Source organism: Conger conger, chromosome 2 (assembly GCF_963514075.1).
Source record: "Conger conger chromosome 2, fConCon1.1, whole genome shotgun sequence".
NCBI classification, from domain to species: domain Eukaryota; kingdom Metazoa; phylum Chordata; class Actinopteri; order Anguilliformes; family Congridae; genus Conger; species Conger conger.
Window position 1 is genome coordinate 57423809 of NC_083761.1, and position 25611 is coordinate 57449419.

General features: G+C 38.7%; 1 protein-coding gene across 2 annotated transcripts; it reads right to left on the reverse strand.

Moving 5' to 3' along the window:
• Nucleotides 1–541: 541 nt before the first annotated feature.
• On the reverse strand, nt 542–22404 carry LOC133122721 (monocyte to macrophage differentiation factor 2-like). Of its 2 annotated transcripts, none has more exons than XM_061232849.1 (7): nt 22268–22404; nt 11369–11450; nt 10210–10370; nt 8715–8789; nt 7429–7530; nt 6393–6462; nt 542–5741 (listed from the first exon to the last, which is right to left on the reverse strand). In XM_061232849.1, the coding sequence occupies exons 1-7, from the start codon at nt 22279–22281 to the stop codon at nt 5538–5540; spliced, it is 708 nt and encodes a 235-aa protein (XP_061088833.1). In that variant the 5' UTR covers nt 22282–22404; the 3' UTR covers nt 542–5537. The 2 variants fall into 2 exon arrangements, with proteins under 2 accessions (XP_061088833.1, XP_061088834.1); XM_061232850.1 differs by lacking the exon at nt 22268–22404 and adding an exon at nt 21558–21567.
• Nucleotides 22405–25611: the final 3207 nt, after the last annotated feature.

Consider the following 25611-nt stretch of genomic DNA (forward strand, 5'->3'; position numbering starts at 1 on the left):
CACCTATCCACAGGTTTATTGTCTCCATCTACTGGGCATAACTGGAATCCTGTTCCCATTGTGATTACAAACCATCTATTTTATTACATGACCATCTGCTTCCCAGTTAGCTTTTTTAGATTGTAACAATGCTATTGTTTCACTTATGTTTTTATGGAGAGAGGGGCATACATATTTTTCTGTACCCTAAATGTCACTGCAGCCTAATTGAGACAGACTTATCAATGTAGCCTACATTACGTCTCATATTTGGTATTAGCTGTATCTTGAAAGTAGGACTAGTATGTCAATGGCTGTGTCGGAAACAGCTTACTACTGACTTTTATGCAACTTGTATACTCAATAGCAGGCAAGTAAGCTGTTTCGAACATGGCCAAGGACAAAACAATGAATGAACCTGTGTGTTTAAAGAGACCACACTTATAACCACCAAATAAATATCTGGATAGCAACACATTTATCAGCTGATCAAAACTGACATTGAAGAAAGTAAATACACTGTATCCATGTTCAAATAAATACAAAATACACAACACACAAATTTGTAGTAAATATTTGTTATTAAATACATTTAAAAATACAACCATCACCACAAATATTACAGCTCTTAAACTTGAAAATGACACTCAGGAGAACATTCGCAAACCTCACAGCAAAGCCACCATTACAGATTTAAAACCATGGCCAGCTTCACAGAATAATACATAATAGTCACAGTATTAAAACTACACTGATATACAAAGTCACCATCCGTATGTACATTAGAAAAGATCATTCTGAAAGTTATAGGCAGTGTGGCTATGATAGTAACCTGCAGGGGGGACCACTGGGAGTGCAGCAGCTGTTGAGGGGGGGTTTCAGTGCAAGTGACTTGCCATCCATTTTGACATCACATTCCAAACCTTTCCGATAGGTGGCCATTAGTGACACTAATTTGCAAAAATAGAAGTTGCCACCATTGTAATGTTCACTAGGACTGCCTGTGTGTGTGTGTGTGTGTGTGTGTGTGTGTGAACAAATAAAAACTAATTTGGGGAGCACCATACACAGCACACACTGTTGATATACACGGCTACAGTCTTTTTAATCTATTTTGAACATGTTTTTGTGCATTTCAAATAAAACAGATGAAGGCAATCTTGTGGTGTAACTATTCATTGCATGTGATGTGTATTTGCTAGAACCAATAAATGTTATAAATCCATCAACTAAAACGGGTGATGACATTAAGTTAACACATCTGTCCAAGCTGTCTGTATGATAATCGCCACATTGTTATAAAGGTTTCTATAGGATCTGTCAACAACACCAGGGGAGTAACGTTCATTTTGACCTCCAGTATAACTCTGTTCTATTCACCAGTAATTAAGGGCTATGGCAGCAAAGGCCTCAATATGGACACACCCATTGTACATTCTCATTTCAGGTCTGTGTCTTTTTAAAATTCTGAGAGAATACATTAGACTTTACTGTTATAACATCAGTAAACCTCAAAATACATAACCTACTGATCATCAGAAAAGATAAGAGGACAAATCTCTCTTCCTTAAATAAGTCATAAGAAAATGAAATCACATTCAGATCCTAGAATGTTTGAAATAACCATGTCCCAAGGATTACATTGTAAAAATGTCATTGTAATATTTCATTGCATGAATATTTGCTGAAATCATGGTTTTGCACGACTATGCACCCCTTTTGCCTACTAATGTGGAAAACTTTGAGGCTTATATACTATGTGCTGCTCTTGAGTATACCAAACAAAACTTGTATTACAGAAAGAGGAAAGAAAACAGAAGTTCACTACATTCACCTGCACTCTAAAGAATGTGTAGGGGTTTTGGACAGGATGGACGTAAAGCAGTCCAATATTGTTGAACAAAATGTTAAATGTAAAAATATTAATCATGTATTATTACCTCAAAGTGTTTCATTTCCCCAAAAGAACACACAGAACAATAAAATAATAAAAAATAAGTGAAAATATAAGGTAGAAAAGTAAGGTACTTGCCACGATCACCATTGATGATATCAGTAGACCATCTATGCATACAGTCTTCGATTGATATTTCATTGTTATCTACAGTTACAGCAGTCGATGACACTGAAAACTGGCATGCCAGTCACAAGGTGACAACCTGTGACAAATTATTGAAATCACATTCTGTATAAAACTGGTTTATGTGTTCCCCATACGAGGAGGCAGTTACTGCTTTCAGTGCAATCTCATTCAAACACAGAAGACTTCTTCAGTTATGTGGTGAGAAGCATTCAAAAACACCTCATATTAAGATTTTTTTGAGAAAAATTCAGAGGAACAACATAGCATCTTAAAGCAAATAACAATTATAGTTCTGTTTCTCCAATGCCCCAAAACCTCAAGAGTATCTCCAGAAAAACAGTGCTCCCTCTTGTGTCTTTAAATATACACAGGAAATTAAAATGTTAAATCTTAACAATATTTGACACATTCAATAAAGTAGAGGATTAATACAATGACTGTACAATAAATTATATCCCATATTATGAAACAGTAGAAATACATAGTAGAATAATGCTCTAAGTTCTTAACGAGGCAGTAACACTGTTGTTTAATTATGAGAGTAAATGTACGGAATGCAATCTAAAGGTTGTGCTGCAAAACCTTTCATGTGAGATTACCAGGTTCAAAAGGAAGTATCTGAGGTCTTTCAGGATAACATTTGCACTGCAAAATCTCTTGATCACACAAAGTGCTTTGTGCAATGCCATTACTGTGACTAAGGAGGTAAGGAGTATTTAAACTGCAATGCTAACAAACCCATTAGCCTTTACAAAGGAAAAACTGAAATTTTACATTCATGTGTATGCACTCAATAACATTTGTTTTGATTGTAGAGAAAGTCCAATAGGTTCTGCCTTACATTCTAGCAGTGCCTTTTTAGTAACCCATGATTCAGAAGATTTAATTTGTTTATGTACACTGGTGAACTTTTGTGAGGGAATGTAAAAAAACAAGCCAAATGAAGACAGAAACATTTTAACACAATGACATTACAAAAAAGGTGATTCAGTGACTATGACACACCAGTTAAATAAGAAAAGATTAAAAGTGAAGACACATTTTATAGAGAGGGTATAAGATATGGCACTTCAATGGACATACTCTATGGAACATGGCATGAACTCACAATAATCAAGAGTCTCATTGTCGGCCTCCAATTGAAAATAGGTTATTAACTAGAATTACTACAGTACCTGAAATGTTTAGGCTACATAAATTGGAGTTGCATGTTGTTCTGGCAAACATGCAGGTGCGTCTTGAGCAGAGACAGAGGATTCAGCACTTCAGACCCACAGGAATGTATACAGTACTGTTAGCAGCGGGCAGGAGCTCTAACACCAGCAGGCTAAAGAGGGCCTTGGAATGGTTTCAAGTTTTCAAAGGATTTTTCATCACTGTCACAATCATCTTCCCTACAGCATTTTGATTTGGGGATCTTGGTCACGTCATATCGCCAATACCGTTCAGCTTCCGTGTTCTCGTTTACAGAAAACACACACACACAAGCAGCAGGTTGACTCATTTACCTCAGTGTGCTCCTGTCTCTCGGTTAGCCACTGAGAGCGTAGCGTACATGTTACTCATTGGTCAAAAAATGTGAATGTCTCAATCTTTTTCTATTGATGTCCTGATACAATTAACAAAAGACTATCCTTGGCTGTTGTCTCTAGCCTGTTACACAGTTGAAGAGATACTACAGTGGGTATCTAGGCAATTTTTGCTTCATTGCTTCAATTCAGCTTCCCTTTTACTTCTCAAAAGAGAAAAATCACAGATTATCTCATTCAGGAATTTCATAAGAACCAAAGCGACAACACAAAGTGTGTTCTGGTTAAAAGAAAAAAACAAAAAACAATTACACTGAATATTGCTATATTACTGACATTTGTAAGTTAAAGGTGCAATGTAATTTCCGACAAAGAAAAACAAGGTAAAAGATTAAGGGCCTGATTTACTAAGAATATTTTAGCACATGCAAAACCAATAGCATGACCAATGATTTTTCGATGAGATTGATGTTTCGCATCAATCCTTGTGTTTTGTGCATGGTAAAAAGTTTTGCTTCATGGCTTAGTAAATCAGGCCCTAAGACTTGACAATAATACTCCTGGATTTGGCAAAAACAAAACATTTATCAAATCCAAACAATCCAAGTAAATAATAAGCTCAGAATTTTACAAACATGTTTAGGAGAATTAAGGATATTCAGTGCTTTAAAGGTACAATAGGTAAGATTTTTGTGTTAAAACATTGTTACAAGACCTTTGTAAATCCCTTCCTATCATTGAAAAAGGCTCACTGACATGTTGACTCACCCTCTGCCTGTATTTATAGTCCTTAAATTCGGATTTCAAAATATACAGTTGACGGCCCGACACTCTATACAAAAACATTGTATAACTGTACAAAAAGTTAATTGGTTGAAAATTGGTTCTAGTTGCCACAGCCAATGGCACTTCAATGTAAGTGCATTTATAGAGAAAGGGGAGGGATAAACAGTGTTGTGGTTTGAAGGTTTATGTTGCTGCTATTGTTCTCATGACCGTTAGAAGTCTGAAATTACCTATTGTACCTTTAAGTTTTGGAAAGGCCATATACTGTAAATTACCACTGACCATAGATATTCTTAACGAGGAACTAAAATAGCCAAAAACATGAGATTGGGTGAGCTGCTACTTCTTAAATGGGAGACCAACTATATTTGTATAGCTGTATTAAGATCTTTCCACAATGAATTGGCCTATAGTACATTTTGATCTTTGCGAATTTTAGACCCCACTACTGCAGTGAAGCAAGACAGTCAGTCAGACTGCCATTTGTCATTTCTTTTTCAGTTAAATTACACTAGAATATAGTAATATAGAAAAACTGCTTTCAGCAGAATATCATTACAAAAATCAACTAATGTAAAAATTATAAGATTTTGCATGTGGTTCCCTGTATGACACTCAGAACTGAGCCTTTAGTAGTTCAATAAATTAATTGGGATTTCACAAATTATAATGAAGGCATCAATTTTATGGCAAGTCTAACTGTGTCCTGCAACACTCTTTTCAACACTGTCAGTTATAGAGACATTCACAGGTAATGGAAAATACCATTATTGGTCTTAGAACAGCTTCAGTGATATGAAACCATGATTTTCAATGCGCCCTAGCAAACACTTTCCCAAAAAGGAAGGCTAGAACCCTGGGCACCAGTCAACCTAAAAAAACACATTGTGTCATAAATATCCAAGACCTCAAAGACAGTACATTTCTTTTCTGTTTTGAAATAGTGGATAAGTATGTTGGTATAATTTTCATTGAAACCATTCATTCAAACACAGTTTTTTTTTTAAGTGGCCTTGAGCAAGAAGTCATGAAATCACCGTGAGGCTGATTGAACTAGTGCACAAAACCAGTTAGATTCACTTCAGAGGAGGCTCTGGGTCTCCCTCAGCCTGGCAGTTGTGGGGCCCAGAAGGGTTTAGCACAGGCCAAACAGCCCTGTGTCATCTGGACGTCTTCATCTCACTGGTCCCTGGTGTGTACAGATACCTCCAGATAGCGTAGTAATGGATGCCAGCTCCGATGGCCACAAAGAGGTGCCAGATGGCATGGGCGAAAGGGATGAGCCCATCACTCTTGAAGAAGACCATGCCCAAGCAGTAGAACATGCCGCCCACGATCAATTCGAAAAGGCCATCTCTGTCAGCCTACAATAAAGAACAAGAGCCGGCATCAACACTCTCACAAGACAGCATCCACAGAGCAACACTTAAAGCAACACCACTGCCACATAACGCCACCTTCCATCAACAATCACACCAACACCACCTTCCGTCAACACCACTGCCACAGAACACTGGAAAAGGGGAGCCTCACAATACCACTCTCTTCTCCTTCTTACCATCATTTTTCTTAATATTACAATAGTTATCAGAGGACAAAACTGTACAAGTACATGAGAAAAACATTTAAGCTAATATGTTAAACAATTCAATGATCACATATAAAATAAGGGTGGGAGATACTGGAAATGCAGATCTCATAATCCCCACTTAGCCTTCCCTTTCAGTTTAATCAAACATGACTACCCATTATATGCTTTAATTCTGCACATTGGCTCCTTTTCCTACTGACTTTAGATTCACAGTTTCATTCTACAACCCAGCACCTGCAATGGCCACTCCATTATCACTCCATCATCAACTGTGAAGGTGTTGCTGGCTGCTAACTAGATGTGTGGCCTCTGATTTAGAGCAGTGCTGACAACCATCATGACCAACAGTCCACTTTGCCTGGGGGAGATTCTGTGAGGGAGGGGTTCTCCCATACAGTACTTACAGTCAATGTCTGTTCCTTACCATAGAGAGGATCACTAACGCAGGAAAGACTCCCATGACTGTGTAGCATATTAGCTCCACAATCTTATACCTGGAAAATGGCAAAGAAATTATGATAAGATACCTATTGTGATATGTTCAGAAGTTATGCATAGATTAGAAACCCTCAAATCCACAGCACAGTTATTTATAACTAAAAAAATGAACGCCAATTACTGCCATTTACCATTTACATGCCTACACACAAGATCAGTTATATATATTCACTTAGCAATAGATATAATCACTGTGATACTACAAACATTATCATGAAATCAAAGGAGATGCAAACATAGTGAGAGATTTGAAGGAGTAATGCAAAATGTATGAATTTATTTATTAGGATATATTGATCAGTGTCGTAATGGTATAGGGTGCATTTTTCTGCCAATTTAGGCACACCCATAACTTAACATAACACAATACTAAAAAATGATCATATACATCCCATTTTAAAATTTCCAGTAGAGGGGGCCTTTTCACATTTAGGTGCCCATTAACATGTTACCTATTGGTTTAAAGAGTATTACATTTATGATACCACAATGTCAGGGACTTCTTAGTCACATGACCTGGCCTGTTTGACTAGTATGGGATATTCTATAATAACTCCTGAGAGACTTTTACACATCCATCAACTTAAGTATGAGTTTATTGAGTTTCTTATGGAAAACTGCCTGTTGCTTTCTTTGTGCAGATTTCCTATGCCGTGGGCCATTACAGACCAACACAATATATATTTGTTCACTACCTGTCTGTGTATTGATGAGCTCATCACATGAAAGAATCATTAAAATTAGTACCACTTCAAAAACCTGGCATATCACACACATCACAATGCATGTCAGCCATTACTACGCCATGCCCTGTTTCCGGTCATTTATGATACACTATTAAAGGCCACAGAGGGGACACTCATGGGAGCTCAATGGCTGAGAACGTCCCAGTTGAGAAAGGTCTACACTCCCAGATGATCTCTTCTTACAGTACAGAGCAGAGACCACCACCCAGCACACACCTCTCATGGAAGAAGAAGACGTACGCAGTCCCCACAGAAGCCATGATCCAGATGATCCAGCGCATGTGTGAGGCCCACGGCCCCAGCTCTCTCAGGTTCAGCCTGGGGGTGAAGACAGAGGAAACCAGAGGAAATCAAGCAAAAGGTGACTGACCATAGACAAAATTACATATTTACATTGTAAATTACATAACAATGCATACCTCAGAGAGCTTAAAAAGACATGCTGACTGAAATAAACATCCATCCATCCATCCATCATCTTAACCCGCTTATCCTGAACAGGGTCGCAGGGGGGCTGGAGCCTATCCCAGCATGCATTGGGCGAAAGGCAGGAATACACCCTGGACAGGTCGCCAGTCCATCGCAGGGCACACACCATTCACTCACACACTCATACCTACGGGCAATTTAGACTCTCCAATCAGCCTAACGTGCATGTCTTTGGACTGTGGGAGGAAACCGGAGTACCCGGAGGAAACCCACGCAAACACGGGGAGAACATGCAAACTCCGCACAGAGAGGCCCCGGCCGACGGGGATTCGAACCCAGGACCTCCTTGCTGTGAGGCGGCAGTGCTACTCACTGCGCCATCCGTGCCGCCCCTGAAATAAACATAAAATAGTCAAATAATAAATAACTCTTGATTAAGACAGAGTAAATCTTGAGCAAAATTTCCTAGCAGAGCAGTGTTTTTCAGGCTTTATTTCAGGGTAGTAACATATTGAATTAAGTAATAATATGACCTTTATTAAATTGGACAGTATGTTTAAATATAGTGCATGTAGTTGTTTTCACAGTTGACAACGTTGACTGATATTATGTCTGATACGTTTACATATCAATATAAAGCTATTGTAAAGCAATCAGTCATCTTCCTGTGTGTAATTCTGCATAAATTAATATTATATTATATTCACCAAATTATTCTCTAATTGTCTTCAAAATCTTTTTGTTGTTAGAGGTTCCATTTTGTTTTCATTGACAGCCCTCTAAACTCAGGAACAGGAAGTTTGAATTCCTAATATGGTTTCCTCAAGCAAATGGTTGTAAAAACTTAAAGCTACCTTAAAATACCATGCACACTGTTCCAACAGCCATTTTAAGCTTTAATACTGGCTTAAATGTTAAAATGTAAAAATCATGTGCTCAGTTTTTTCAACTCTCCTCAGAGGAGTTGACAAGGGGAAGACATTATCATGAAATTATTACAGGCAAAACAGGCTGTATTCTAATACAGTATTTGGATGTTATGCGAGTGAGTAATCTGGTGCGCATATACTCACCAGGGGGCGTAGGAGGCTGCGATGAAAAAATAGATCACCATCCTGTCGCACATGTGGAAACAGTGTTCCACCATCCTGTCACAAGAGAGAGAAAAAAGATGCAGCCAAGACTCACTCCACAGGAACACTGCAACCAACTGCTCTATTTCTGTTCGGCCCTTGCCCTCCACTGAAGCCCAACAATTAGGTTGGCCCTTCTATAGATAACCCTGCTGGAGCACTCTGCTCTTTTTCCATTACAGATCGTCCGCTCCTACAACTAAAAGGAACATCAGTCAAGCAGCTGGCTTAATTTGCTTGGCAATTTGTGTGGAAGTCATTCCTTCTCATTGTCCAACAGCCTCGATAACTGTTCATTATAAGGATCCATTTGCTTCTCAGATGGACCAAGACTTCAGCTTTCACCATGTATCACATGAAATTATACGACCAGACATTTGCATAATGCAATTTCATTTAGCGCAGTTCCTCAACAACAGCTCCTAATGCCAGTGACTACTGTCCCCTACTTAGACTATTTACCATAACACAAGAGAGAATGGCAGTGCATTTTCTGGCCAAAATGGCGAGTGGAAACAACAACCTGGTCTAAAAAGCTATGTATGTTGATGTGAATATAACACTGCATTACCACGAATACCAAGGGACACTCACTGATAGGATAAATAAGACAAATTACACGGGCACAGAGAACGAATCATTTACTGCTGCAGCGATTATGGTTAGAGAGAAACTGCGGGAAAAAGGACTATGCTGTACCACATCAGTCTTTCCACTTAGAGGCCTGTGAAAGACCCTGGTCTGGATTTAATCAATATTTGCACTTTAACTTGACTCACAATGAAATGTATGTTAGTTTTTCGATGTTTTAATAAGGTATAAAGCAAACCTGAAATCAGTTTGATTGATACACTAAGATCCATGCATTGAAATGCAGGTTTTTTTTGTACATGAGAAACTACAGTTATTGTTACATTATGCTGCAGTCTCAAAAAAATACTCCTGTAAATTCTCAGCCTTGGAGGCTACAATCTCCTCACATTGATATCGCTCGTAGACCTGCTGATCTTGGTGTTGTTCTTGCTCATCCGTTGTGGCCATTCTTTAGCATTGCTGTGTGTGTACATCGACAACATTCAAGCTGTTGTGTGGGCCTATTCTAATGCCATGGTAACTTGTTCATGTTGTATTCCTCTGCATGCAGGCAAAGTAATGTTGTAGGTTGAGAAAAACAAATATAAAATAAAGACTAAATCAAACATTTATCATTAATATTGTGAATATTATTGTGTTAATTAATGAGATGATTTCATCACCCAGCCCAAGGTTCATGGTATGGTATTGTCACGGGCAGCACGGAAGCACTTACATCGCAGCTAAACTGAGCAATCATATAATACTGATCAGTATGACGTAAGAAGTAGAGTGTGTGTGTGTGTGTGTGTGTGTATGTGAGGGTATGAGCACTATAATCAGCCATCACATCCTGACCTACCGGAGGTGACTCTTCTTCCAAGAGATGGTGTGGAAGACCGTTGACACGATGAAAAGTCCAGACAAGCCGAAGCCATAGATCCAGGCAGAGATAGTCTCCCATTGGTCATCAGACAGGAAATGCAGGAGGGAGCTGCCAATGATGCTGGGGATTATCCAGAGCTGAGTAATCACAGAAAAAGAAACACTTCGGAATCACACTCAGAGGGACTTTCACTGAAAGTGGTACAAATATGAAGGAATGTTTTGCCTTCGCCCAAAAAAGCTTTTGTTCTTGGAAAACTGCTCTCGGTTTTCGATTGATATTGATGGATTTGTTATTACTGCAGTGGGAAAAGACAGACTTTGATCTGCAAATGCAGATCATCCCATCTGTCGCTTCCGGGGTCCAATAAATTATTCATTAGTCAACAACACATCGTCTAAGAGCTGTGCCGATATTGGTTCTTCTCCAACTGCCAGCGGGCATAACTTGACTGATCAAATACTAACTAAACCAAAAGCTTGACTGATCAAATACAAACTAAACCGAACGTGGAATGTGTATTTCATATCTTGAAATGCAGTGACTCTACAGGTGCTGGTCTCCCCAAAGATTAAAACATTTGAAATAAGCACACTAACCCTATTTGTGTCACGTGTAAACCACACTTCTTCTTCCTTCCTGATATATTACACGGTAGACACCCAAGATAACAAACGATTAATCTTGACTACAGGACATTGATAATGGTCCACTCTTTCCTGCAGTAAATGTGCAGCAAATGTGCTTCAGTAACATACAGGACTATACCTGCCAGTCAGACTTGCCAGCGAGCAACACCATAAACAAGATAATAAAGGTAGACTGAAAATGACACAAAACCAAAAATAATGCTTTCAGAAGATAATTATAGGATGAAGTCTGGAGTGTGCCACAAAGAGTAGCCTAAGAGGAAGAACTATTTTTTGGAAGCAGCTCCCTTCACCGAAAGGAAGTTTCCCCCACGTCCTTCACCCGAAGGCCCCTGTCCTCCACTATTTCCTGTCCTTCTTCAGTGTGTCGTTCTAAACCCACATCTTGTTTCCTCTTATTTTCAGTGCTTTTCTTGCCTACAGAGTCTGAGAGGATGCAATCTGGTTTTGAGTGAAAAACAGAAAACATAAGGGCCCTCACTCACCGCATGTGTGGCGCAGTTGGCTGCATGCTCATACTCTGTGGGCTGATATCTTTTGTTGGGTGGAACTCTGTTATTCATGAATCTGAAAGAAATGAAATAAACGAGCAGATTATTCTCAGTGTGTCAAATTACAATACTTTGTCTCAAGTTGCCTCTTCTTTGTTCTCCCCTTGAGAAATTGTGGCATCATGACCTGCAGCAACAAGCCGTTCCCCTGTCAGTGAGTAGCCGGGCCTGAGCAGCAGAGTGAATCAAGCGGAGTAAACCTGTTCATTTTTGCAAGATGCAATTAAATGGAAATGCATTATGCTGTTCAAAATGAAAACAGTTTTATGAAAGTACTGTAATTACCTATCACATTGCATATTATGCATATTTTGATGCCCCTAGTAAGAGAATGCTGTACTGAGATATTGTCTGAGATATTGACAGATATATTTTTCCCTTCTTACTCATAGCATAGCTGTCAGCTGTCTCTCACATTTATATCTATTCCATCTTTTTCAATTTCCTTGTTTCTGGAATTTTCCAATTCCAACTATTATTATTACTTAGAAAAACAAGACTAAGTGGCCATACTGACTGCCTTTATGCATCAAGGAAGGATGACACTTGTGGGGGATATATATATACATTATTTTATGACAAATTATGACCGCTCACCATTTAAAACAACAGAGCCATAACATTGTAATGCAATAAATAGTACTACAAATTTTCAACTGCACTTTATATTTCTCCAATGAAACCAATGTGATCTCATTCTTTCAAAGCAGGTTTTTGCCTGGCGAACACTTGGCTTTGTCCTGCACCTCGAGAAAGTAATTCTAATCCATATCACGTTATTGGATGTAGCTGTATTTTATGGTTGCCTGGCAACAGCTGGTAACTATGGTCCAATCCAGCCTGGAATCTGAGGTTCTTTACACTGCATATACCCAGCAGCCAAAGCATGAGAGCTGGAGTAATGATGTCACAGTAGCCATGGCAACCTGAGGCTGGGGGATTGTTTTTTTTCCATTAAAATTCCTTTTTATTCCTGCACGATAAAATGAACATGATGTCAGGAATATGCTGATGATTGAACAATGGAAAAAACACATTTTGAATGTTGGTTATCTATAACCAGCTATTCTTTTCCAATAAGGAACTTAAAAAATAATTTCTGTTTTCCTATTATACAAATCTGAGGGCCATATGAAAAGGGACTATCTAGGGCTCTTATGAAATCATGTTTTATAAATTACTTCCCACGTTCACTGTCATTATGTGTGTGTGGAGCAGTGCAACAGAAAAATAACTAACTGGCAGAACAGTGACTGAGAAATGTAAATGAATGTAAAATACCAGAAATGTCCCAATTTCAATGTCTAACAAGAATAGGCTTTACAAGCATGCATGTTTCGCAAATGAGAAAAGAACAGGGTGGGGCATCAGCAATAGAGCTCACCAGTGAATGATTGTGAAAACCTTTTACCCTTTTATTAAAGACATGGAGATTAAATTAAGCCACACTTCTCTCATTAGGAAAATAGGCACTGGAGGAAACAGCGCTTTTGAAATATACTAAGGAATAGAATTCCTTGCCCTTGGCTTGGCAGATGGCAGGAACATACATTTTATAAATAATTTATTGTTTTAAAGGCTGTATCAAAAAAGCAGGCATGAGAACATGGTTCACACTATAAGGCATTCTGTATTCAATTATAAGAATATTTACTTAATTTGCGGCAACTGAAAAACTGAATACAAAGGAATGCAGCCTGTATTTTATCAATTGTTCATGTGCACATATAAATCTTGATGTTATATTATTATCATTATCATTATTGTTTACTTTTACAACTATCATTAGTACTAACAGCAGGGGTAGCAGCAGCTGCAAAAACAAAACAACCAATTACCGCACTGAACACAATATACATGGAAATTAATGTTCAGCAGAACCAAATCTGAATGTAATACACAAACGAAGTTCAAACCTATGGTACATACTGTAGAGTCCTGAACCCTGCAATGATCTCCTCAGACTTTCTAAGTTAAAAGGCAACCGATTTGATTCGTGTGGCCTTTTTTACTGCTCTATGTGGACTGAAGCTCGACATGAACTTACAATAATTACACAGTTTCTCCTATCCTCAGTAGCTTTCTTCTTCATTATAAACTAATTAAAAATAAATGACTGAGCTCATTAGCATTGTTCGGCAAAATCCCCCAAGACCAGAATCCCCCCGGACAACGGCATAATTTCAAAGAAGAGGAAAGATTCTGACCCACTTAAATCTCATGCCATACACAGACAGATGTACAGTACAGTGTAGAGCTCAGAATGGTATCACTGTAGAGCCAGTAACATGCCACACAACTGACAAACCCAGTGCATGAGGGACGTATACTCTAGGCCTACTTTTTATCAATATCCTCCACCTGGAATTTAGACCACTGAAACCACTGGGAATAAACTCACTCACCCTAGCTTCTATTGTACTCAGATCCCCAATTTAGCTGCTAAGGCCAATTCTTCTATCTATTAATAGTGGAAGACCAGCCAGCGCAAAGATTAATTTTTGAAAAGTGCCGTTTGACAGAGGGAAGGCTTTTTAGAAGCTAGCTAATTACTCCACCTGGAAATCTAAATATGCATGTTCACAACATAACACAAGAAAGAAGCAGAGAGATGTATGGATGCTGGAAACTAGCCAAACACAAAAGTATGGGTCTATGCCAAAACAACCAAAATAATTTGTGATAAACAGTTAAACAGAAGACCCTTCCACAACATAGAGCAATTCACGTCCACCTGTTCACTTCAATGATTCAGTAATGTAGGAGTCGAAAATAGGCTTATTGCTGGTGATATTTGGAATCTGGGCATAAATATCTGAAGTTCTGTGGCTTGTAAGTTCAAACATGCGTTACTCATTCCCCCTCTTATACAGCTGGAGCTGTATAAATGGGTTCTACATAAAGGAACGAAAGAAGTAAACAGCAACGTCTTGCTCTGGATGAGAACGTCTGCTGAATGTCTGATTTTTTTGGGCAGCTTCACTGGCCATAGAACTCCAGGATGCATCGAGAGGCTCTTCACACAAGAGCACTGCAGATAATTATGGACACAAGGCACTCTTATTTGACTAATTGAGGTAGTCGACAAAATACTAATTCTGAGAAAAATGTATTGTGCCACTGTTATGAACATGCACATCAGAGATATTTTTGGAATTTACATTGCAGGTCTTTTAATGCTCATATGGTCTTTAATTGTTGGCAAGCCTGAAATTAAACACATCAGAGATTAAAAACATTTCACAATATGGGGGCACCAGTGATCTGGAAGGGGTAAAAAGGTTTCCTCTCACTCAGTCACTCAGTTCTCCCAAGAAATGCCTGAATGAAGCCTAATTGGATTGGCAGCGTGTCAGTTTGAGTCATACCCTTTTTGCCTAAAAATGAAAACAACACAGTGCTTCGGAACACTGTGTCCTTTAGCCATTGGCCAGTTGGACAGACATCATTGATTAAGAATAATCACAGTGTTTGTTAGTTGTAAGGCTTTCCTCTTCACAAAGCATATAGCAGACTTTGACTGAATATAAATTCCAACAAAGCTATTGTATGTCATTGCTTAGGATTTACTATAAAACACAATTGTGTGATTCGATACCATATGCTCGTCATGCCCCACTTGCACTTGTACCTGTACCTGTGTATTCTGTCTGAATTACTGGTTCTGATGATGGAGGGGTGGTCACAGTGGATTGCAGAGATTTCCTGCTGCTGGTTAGCAGGCTGTCTTGGATGGAAGTCTCTCTTTCACCCACAAACATTTTGTTTGGCTTTGTTTTGGTTCTCTGCTTTGCAACATCCTACAGCATATATACTCATCCAACACCCACATTTGCAGTGACATTTACTGCCTTCCACTCCCCACTAATTTTGTACATCCTTGTAATTCAAATGAATTCCTTTGTTATTCCTTCTATCAGTATCTGCCTGAATTACGTCTCAGTTTTTGTGCCGGTCAGTCCAGCCCGCTTCAGTAGTTGCAATTGTGATTGCACCATGCACTCCAGACGACTATCGTGTCTGATTCTTTTTTGGGTCTCAGCATATGACTGTAGAAATGTAAATTCATCTGTTTAAGTTCCCCTGACCAGTATGACGTTGACCATGAGAGTTATGTATTATAACAGTAGATGGCATCTTCTAAAAGGCACTTTTAAGCCATGGTCTGAAAGTTGTGACCATTGCAATGCTGAAATCTTCCTACAGCTTTGGTTATTCTTCCAGGGTTAGAGCAATATTAAATAAGTTGACAGTTCCAGCAGTAGTGAGTGAAGGGTGAGGACGGCAGCAGAAAAAAAGTGCTCATCCATACAGGTTTCAAAAACCTTCACCCCTAACAAAATCATTTGAAGTTGTTTAAATCTCTGGCTCTTCCATCTCACTAGCCTCACCCATGGACAACAAATTGTCCATCTATCCACCAAATATCTTGTAACATCAGTTTGTGCCCCTGTTGACTGCCTCTTTATCATTTATTGTACACCCCTCCTAGCCCGCCACACCCGGGTGGCTTCATGCTTCTTCCCTTCCAAACAACCTAGTCATGTCTGACTCTAGACTGGCTTTATACGTCATTAAATCAGAATAATTTGACCTCGTCACTAGCTAAAAATTCACACTATATTCACTCACCTTCCCCTCTTTGGGTCTCTCTGTCCTATCTATCAAAGATCTGGTTATTCTTCGAACTGGCACAGAAACACTATTATGTCAAGCATACTTTTTTTCTTACAAATTGTCCATCTAGCCACCAAATATCTAGTAACATCAGTTTGTGCCCCTGCTGACTGCCTCTTTATCATTTACAGTGGGCTCCAGAATTATTGGTACCTTTCATAAATATGCAAGTGCTGCAAACTAAAAAATAATAGTTGACACAAGCTTTCCAACATGCAGGTTATTGGCTCGCCTGGTTTAATACTTTTTGCAAATACCCCTGGCAAAGATGACATGCCATGAGTATTTTCCTAAAATTTGTGATTAGGTTAGAGAACGCATTTGGATGGATTTTTTACCATTCCTCCATGCAGAACTTTTCATAATCATTGATATCCTTGGGATATCCCCCTCTTTAGTTCAGACCACAGGTTTTTGATGGGATTTAAGTCTGGAGACTGAGATGGCCATTGCAGAACATGGTTGTTTACTTAACCATTTCTGTGTGGATTTTGATGTATGCTTGGAGCCACTGTCCTGATGGACAATCTACCTATGACCAAGACCGTACATTAATTATGTACAAAAATATGCTTTGCCCTCTGCCAGCTGGTGATCCAACTTCCTTGCAGAAGTAACCAGATTTTCTACCTTTGTTGAATTCATTGTGCCATTGATCTTAAGTAGTGCCCCTGGACCACGAGCAGCAAAACATCTCCAAAACATCAATGACCCATCGCCATATTTGATAGTAGGTATGAGGTGCTTCTCGTTGTATGTATTCAATTTTGCCACCACACATGTCGATGGTGTGTATGGCCCAAAATATTCAATTTCGGTCTCATCTGACCATAGCACTCTCTTCCAGTCATAATTCCAATAAGGCAAACTCAAGATGCTTGGTTTTGTTTATTATGCTCAGTATGCCACCCTTCCAAAGAGTTTGTTGGTATGGAGGTGCCTTTTTTTGTTTGTTTGTTTTTTAAGACTTGGGTGACCCCAAGACACAATTCTCTGCAATTTGTAAACTGCAATGCTTGGGTTACTAATGGCCTCCCTCACCATTTACCTTCCTTCATTCCTTCATTTATATTATTGCCTTTACAGTGCTAAGTGGTATATTTAACCTTTTCTGTATTTCTTTGTACCCATTACCCGACTTGTGATGGTCAATTACCATCGGTGTCTTCTGCATTGACAGTTTGTTGGCCTTTCCTATGCTGATGGTTGACAAAGGGATTTTGCATGAATTACACAATATAGTTCCTTTAGACTGAGATTAACTAAAATAAAGTGAAATTGCATTGCCATTTTCACTTTGATTTTATTCACAATAATTGTTATGGGAGCCAATAATTTTGGCACCTGTGGTTTTCAGAAAAAAGTAATCTCTTTAGTCGAAAGATTGCTAAATAAAAAAACATCAGAGTAAATGTATTGAAATAAAAGTATATAGTTCTCCTCTATGTTTGAACAAAAATATACAGTATTGTCCATGTGCCCACAGTATGTGATAGGAATTCAGGCCCAATATATCATTTTAGTTCCTTGGAATAAATGCTGATATACTGTACACACCTGTAAATCGTATTGTATTGTAAAATTTGAGCACGTATATGTTTCCTTCAATACAGAACAAAATATTTGTCATTCAAAAACGAAAGTACAGACTTCAAATGCAAATGCAGTTTCACTGTGATTACTGTTTCCAGATATAGCTAATTACATAATCAATGCAATACAATGCATTATCACTTTATCCATTACCCAAGGTTGAATTTTATTTTATACCAGGAAAAAAGTGAACACACATATCATATTTTGCTTTGCATTAAGCATGATAAATTCTACATTAAAGCCCAAATCCAACCAGGGTCCAAACCTTTGACCAGATTTAAATATAAAAAAATAAAAGATAAGCCTGCCATCATAATTACTGTCAGAGTTTAAAGCATTTATGCAATGCATCAAGGGCAAGAGATAAAAAATGTAACAGTAATTATGTACAAAAATATGCTTTGCCCTCTGCCAGCTGGTGATCCAATTGCCCCAGGGTCACTAGCATCCCAGTGGCCCCTGCCAGCCTCGCTATGCATGTCTGTTCTGCCCTGGCACAATGGGCCCGATTCCCTCGGAGCCTGCAATTACAGTTAATTACCTTATCAAGCTGTTTGCTAATCACACATGACAGTGGCCAGGTTGCCCTGTCCAACTCAGCAGAGACTCCAATCACAGGAAGCATCCACACAGGAGCACCAGAGCCCTGGCAGAATATTGTACACCCCTCCTAGCCTGCTTCGGTTCCCCTTCGGTTCGGGTTCATGCTTCGGCACATAGTCTCAGAATCCCTTCCAAACAACCTAGTCATGTCTGACTCTTGACTGGTTTTATACGTCATTAAATCAGAATAATTTGACCTCTTCACTAGCTAAAAATTCTCTCTATATTCACTCACCTTCCCTTCTTTGGGTCTCTCTGTCCCATCAATCGAAGATCTGGTTATTCTTAGAGCTGGCACAGAAACACTATTATGTCAAGCCTACTTTTTTTCTTTCACTGGTTTCCTTTCATACTACAAAAACAGGTACATGTGATATTACCGTAAGGTACTTAAATCATATTTAAATCATAAATGACATCGAAATGAAAAACCTTTGGGGCCATTCGCGAGTAGCAAAAGCAAAAGGAAATGACACCAGTATACTGTCCTAACTGGCTCCTTACAACAGAAGGGACAATAGTAAAGATCAGTCTCCCTCTGCCAGCATCCTATCCAGCCCTGCCTGGGGACACTGCCAAAAATGCCCCGTCCACCCTCCCAAAGCACAGAATGTTTCTCTGAAAATAAAAGGTTTCTGCATCCCTGCTGAATTGTAACCAGAGGCAAATGTCAGATGTGAGGGGGGGGAGGGGGGGGTTTCACCAATATGGACAATATAAAATAAAATGGCCAATATTATTTCCTAAAAATTTCATTTAAAAAAACAAGAGAGAATCTGTAAATACAGCATAATATAAAGCATAATGTAGTACAACATTGGAACGTTTTTCTAACCTGCTCCTGGATGGTAACCTATAGAATAATTATTCACCAAGCAAGTGCGTGTAAGAACTGAGATAACTCACTAGTTTAAAAAAAAAAAAAAAAATTTCACTGAGGTGTAAAGGAAATGAAATACCCAAAGGGAACAAATGTTTGTAGAGGGTATTAATGTGGCTGACTGCATCTGAGAGAGCTTCCAGAGCAGTTACATCACAGGCCTTCTGCTTTAAATACTTTCACATGCTCACCCTATTGTCAAGCCCAGCGAGAACGTCTCTTTGGTTGCAAAAACAAAGCCTTTTTTTGTCTGAAGGAAAAATGGATGTCCAGTCCAACTACTATTCACTGGATCTGTTCAAGGTTATTCTGTCAACACACGTTTTATATTTCTATAGATTATTTTTCAGTACACAGCCAAACAGTCAATTCCAAATGTAACATTCATAAGACAAACATTCACCTCAAACTAAAACTTCTGGACACCAGCAGAATAGTTCAATTATCAGCCTAATATCAAGCCCATGTAGCTTTAAAACACAAACAATTCTCTTATGCTAATTTATTTCTGCAAAGAAGCAAAACTTCTACACAGATAACCGAGCTGTTCTGAAACAGTACACAGTTCACAAAAGAGCAGGTCCACCACAAAAGTACACACTGTTCTCATCAGAAAAAAAGTGAGTGACAGGCAAAAGGGGCAAAAGTGACCAAGTTCATCTCTGAGACATGTCAACAACTAAGTGTCAAAGTTCAGTAACTGTACTGGTTTAAGAGTGTAAGCTCTCTGACCGCCCCCCTGTTTGGTACCCCCAGGAGCAATGCCAATGCAGTAAGCTACTGCTTCTTATTCTGTCCTTCCCTCACCCCCAAATCCTCAGAATATGCAGGATAAAGGCCTTTAGCCTTGGGGCTGTGTTATTCAAAAGCCAGCTAGTAAAGTAAAATGTGAAAGTGCATTCTGAACTGTGTGAACAGTAAGCACTGGGGAGAGAGGTGAAGGTTGATTTCTGGGTTCTTCAATAATAGATCATTGCAAATTACTCAAATGTTTAACTTCCTCATCTTTCTGTTTTAAAAAAAGCAGCCACAAGTCAGCCACAATTCACAAATGTACTGGCATACAGGAAATGCATTACATAGGTTTGTGTTAATATACCAAGTGATTTAAAACTATGTTTGATGAAAGTAGATAAAGAAAATGCACTGAGGTATACATATAAAGGAAAGCATAGTATCACCCACTTCATCTTTAAGTTTTCCTTGTCCCAAAGGGGATTCCTTTACCCAATTTCATCCAAAAAATGTTCCCACCTAGACAAACAGGGGCATAATCGCTCTTCCATTTAGTAGTGGTGAAGGTGGTAAGGGTAAGGAAAATAAATAAGTATTATTTGAAGTACTGCACTTTAGGAGATAATGAAGGTGGTAAGAGACTGTACAATCCTAAATGTGTAATTTCATGCCCCCCATTATTTAAATAATGACAATTAGCACCAAAGAAAACAATGACAGTGAACAGACAGTGAATTTGATTAGCAAGAGTGCACAAAGTGAAGTGAACAGAGCAAATGAAGCAAAGATAGAGCAAGGGAGAGAGAGATGTGATTATGATGATGATGATGATGATGAGAGAAGATACGCCAAACAGTAGATTTCTAATTTATCTAAAGACAGAAAATGTAAACAGGAAGAGATGGAATAACAACTGTCTATAACAACCAAGGTAAAATTGACCAAAGTCTGGAAAAGATGTTGCATTCGCTATATTCAAGTGACTGACAGTAAGTCCTGAACAATCCTCAGATTTTAAGTAGTAGTGTAAGGGGCACTCTCTTTCCCCTGACCCCATTATTTTGCTTCACTGGCATTTTCCCAATAATATTTACAGCTTACAAAATTTAACAAGGATGCATGGCGTATCATCACCAATACTATACTGTAAGTGCACCAGTGCTTTCCAGATACTATACTACAAAAGCCGTATTTTAGCAAAAAAATTAGCTTAATTTAGATAGAATCTAAGACCTTGAAAAATAGTGCCCAACTCAGCATTTATATTGTACTATAAATAATAACTCAACACATGCTTTCCAAACAATAAAAGCAAAAAAGTATCACGATATTGCACATTAACAATCATGAAAAATCAGCCCTTATCTGTAGACCCATGCTTTTCAGGATTAAAAACAAAAAGGTGCAAATCAGTGAAAGCAAACGTTGAAACGTTGGAATTCGGAACAGGATATAGTTTAACGTTTTAGGGAAATAGCAAGTAGGCTACCTAAAGATTTCAGCTGTCCACTTTGCACACACTCATACATCAGTCTATCCTTTCCCGTCATTCGCACTTTTGGGTCTGGAAGTGTCATTCACTTAGATGTTTTTTTTGTTTGTTATCTGCTTTAATAAATTCATTGTCCATACCTTCCATACGTGGTCCATTTAAAATCCATATTCCACGTTTATGGGCATTAAACATTGAAAAACATTCCAGAGGAGCACAGTATTATGCGTTACACTTTCCATTTCTGAACGTTCTAACACCTCGTAACAATTCTCGTAAGACGTGACACTGAGACAGGAACTTCAATATCGTATGCCCCAGATTGCATCGATTTCATAGCAAGACTGAGAAAACACGCAATTCTAATCTTTACTGATTGAAAATACGAGAAATCGAAAGTGCCGTTTTAAATCCCCAGTCAAGATCAGTTTTAAGCAGAAAAATACTACCTCTTCAAACGAAAGCTTTCGTAATGCTATAGATGGGCAGAAACTCATTATCGCTCTAATCGCGAAAACATGCACAGCTATAGGCTACGCAATAAACAGGATGCATTCAGCATGTAGGCTACTGTGTTCATGCAAATGAAATACCATGTTAAACAAAGAGGAAAGAGAGGGAAACGGTTCTTCTGTGTATATATTTTATTTGCCAGTATCCTCTGAATGATTGCCTTTCTCCTGCACATTTCGTGTTTATATAGGCTAGTTGTATGTGCATCATTAAAATGTATTCAACATGGTTATAAAAAGACACATTATATTGATCAAACCGAAACTGCAAGAAATCGTCTGAAAAGCAGACAGCACTTCTTCCCTGGTCGAAGAAAGAAAATAAGAAAAACACTTACCTTACAAGATTCATTTAAAAGTAGGCTACAATTATAATGCAACAGTTAATAGTGATGACGCCTAAGAGAACGCGGGAGGTGTATGCTTGCAATCCTCGTCTCTCTCGATACTTGTGTCTGACTGCCCACAAACGCTAGCCAGTACCCACAATAGAAAATCATCGATTTTAAATGGAAAAGAAATTCTCCAGCAACCCGGAAGTATGAACAATACAGTTTGTCTCGTTAGGGTATCCTCTTCCTGCAATAGTTACACAGAGGAGAATTAAGCCCTTGATAAAAAATAAAAATGCGATGAAAACGAGGTCTAATTTATGGAGGGTCTGTGTAAACATTCACTGTTGTCAATACTCACTGTCAAGAGGCGTCGGGTTGCTCTGGTATTTCAGTGTTTAAATTTCTGTGGTAACGGCAAAAGGATGTACCGTTGCTCAAGCGTTGATTAGGCCTGTATAGTATAGAATGTGTAGTATATTTAAACGGCTTACACAAACATAAGCATGCAGCCTTACTTAGTCTTATGTATATCCTAATTATATGAAGAAAACATTTAGATGCTTAAGAAATGGTATAAATGATCTCTCCATACTTTCACCTAGATGTGATAACACAATACTGTACAATATGTTATGTGGAATAGTGTCTGGTGTCTATTAAAATATTGTTAAAAGTATTCACGATTCACAAAAATATTTGTGTTACTCTGTGCAGACATGGAGAATATATAGATTGGGGGCAGCCATGTAGAGTAGAAATTTTATTTTGACATGTTGCAAAACCTACAAACATACTATGTACACAGTTTATACAAAATGGTGATAGAAAAGCAAGTACTGAATTACATTACAGTCATTTGGAAGATGCTCTTATCTAGAGTGATGAATAGTAATGGAGACCATCAGCGCTACTCTTCACTGATGACCTCCTCTACAACTATGACTACAGCCCTTCGCAAAAGTAAATGGGTCAAATTAACATAACCTTGAATAAAGTAATTATATTTAGGACTGGGTGGCACGGATGGTGCAGTGGGTAGCACTGCCGCCTCACAGCAAGGAGGTCCTGGGTTCAAATCCCCGTCGGCCGGGGCCTCTCTGTGTGGAGTTTGCATGTTCTCCCCATGTTCGCGTGGGTTTCCTCCAGGTACTCCGGTTTCCTCCCACAGTCTAAATCACAGGTTAGGCTGATTGGAGAGTCTAAATTGCCCATAGGTATGAGTGTGTGAGTGAATGGTGTGTGTGCGGTGGACTGGCGACCTGTCCAGGGTGTATTCCTGCCTTTTCGCCCAATGTATGCTGGGATAGGCTCCAGCCCCCCGCGACCCTGTTCAGGACTGTGTTGCAAATCCACAGACATCATTAAATTACATTATTGCCATTTGGCAGACGCTCTTATCCAGAGCGACGTACAGTTGATTAGACTAAGCAGGAGACAATCCTCCCCTGGAGCAATGCAGGGTTAAGGGCCTTGCTCAAGGGCCCAACGGCTGTGCGGATCTTATTGAGGCTACACTGGGATTAGAACCACTGTCCTTGCGTGTCCCAGTCATTTACCTTAACACTACCCCACATCACCAGACACTGGGTATCTTCACTGGTGATTGTCTGTCAGGCCTGTACTGCAGCCATCTTCAGTTCCTGATTGTTTTGGTGGATTTTGGCTTTCACTGAAGATTAGCTTCAGGAGCTAATAGGTTAAACATGGAAATTGAGCCCGTAAATGCATCTCATTGAATTAGCCCATTGAATAATGAATACGTTAGGCTATATTAAGTTCATTGTACTTCATTATAATGCTCAATGGAAACGTCTTTGTCATCAACATGGCAAAACCCAGAAGAGCTGTTTTTTAAATTTGAATTGCTCCGAACCACACAATCATCTCTCACAGCATATAATGAGAGTGAAAAAGGTTTGTGTATAGCCTGATAAGGTTGGGGAAAATGCTGGTCGCAAAGCATTGTGGATCGTATGCACCTTTCTACTGACCATGACTGTTCACTAGATTTAACAATGCATTGTGGGATATTTATAGTTCCCTCAAAATGTGAGTTAAATTTTCTTTTTTAATTCGGGCACTAGAACAAGATGGTTGATGGCCAATCTAGTTTACTATTCAGTGAATAGTAAGCCATTTCGGACATGGCCCTCATCTTTCAATGACCTTGGAAACTATAATTATTGTGTATCAACTTGAGGACCAAAGTTGTGCCACTGAAAGTCAAAGAAGCAACTATGAGACTGAGAAACAATAATAAAAGGGTTAGAGACATGACATTCTGTTCTTGAGGCTTCAGTCATCCACTGGTATTTTGTTACTGGCATTGACACTACCTTGTCTCATTTTGAGAGACAACAGCAACAGATGCTTATTGCAAATATACGTATAAACTGATCAGTGCAGTTACATGTCCAGTTCAGCTAGTAGGAATTACCATTGTCTGTCATTTTCTCATTGAATTAAACTGCAGGGGTAGGCAAACATGGTCCTAGAGTGCTGTTTCTGGTTTTTGTTCCATCTGAGTTTGAGCACAAGAATTTGCACAATAATTTGCTGGATTATTTGAGTCTGAGGCTGAATATTCTGAATGCTACTGGACATGGTCAAATGCTTTGATTAAATTGATTAATTAAAATGAAGAAAGTAAAGTACAGTAAGTAAAATTAATTTATAAAGCACATTTAAAACAGCAATAGTTACACCAAAGTGTCATACAAAATGTATGCAAATGAAATATCCATATGAACACACAGGACAAAACAAACATTTAAATGAACACAATACATTTGAAAATGCTAGGGTAAAGAGATGTGTTTTACTTTAAGTCTAAAATGAATCCAGTTATGCAGTTACAGGTTTGGATGGAGCAAAAACAAAGAATATCTCTGGGACTCCACGACGAGGGTTGCCTACCCAATTACATGTTTGCCCCTAACTCAGAACACGATCTTTTTTTTAGAGCGGGATTTTTCTTTTACCAATATTTATACTGTTTTAAGTTTATCACATGCAGGCTTATTTAATCGGATAGGCACTTGTTCCTCATGTGTACATATATTTGGGAATAACGTTGTTAATATATTGTTTGTATTTTATTTGGTTATTCGTTGCTGTCATACAGCGGATGTTCCTTGACAGGGCAAATAATAAAAGCCCGTTAATGTGATCAATTTAATTTATTGTTGTTGTTATTGATATCAACTTCAACTGATCCGACAAACAGAATGTAGCTACATTCAATATTATACGTTACCTCCTACTGATGAGGGATTCTCCAACAAAAGATTAAAACAATAAAACAAAAATGTGTCTCCAACGTCCATATACTAGGAATATTGTCACGA

Bases quoted from the DNA above. Each gene is read 5' to 3' on its own strand.
- LOC133122721 (XM_061232849.1), bottom strand. The intron at 8,790-10,209 runs GTAGGTCAGGAT...CTCTTGTGACAG, and splicing joins TGGAAGAAGAGTCACCTCCG to GATGGTGGAACACTGTTTCC. The intron at 6,463-7,428 runs GTGTGTGCTGGG...GCCATTTTCCAG, and splicing joins GTCTTCTTCTTCCATGAGAG to GTATAAGATTGTGGAGCTAA.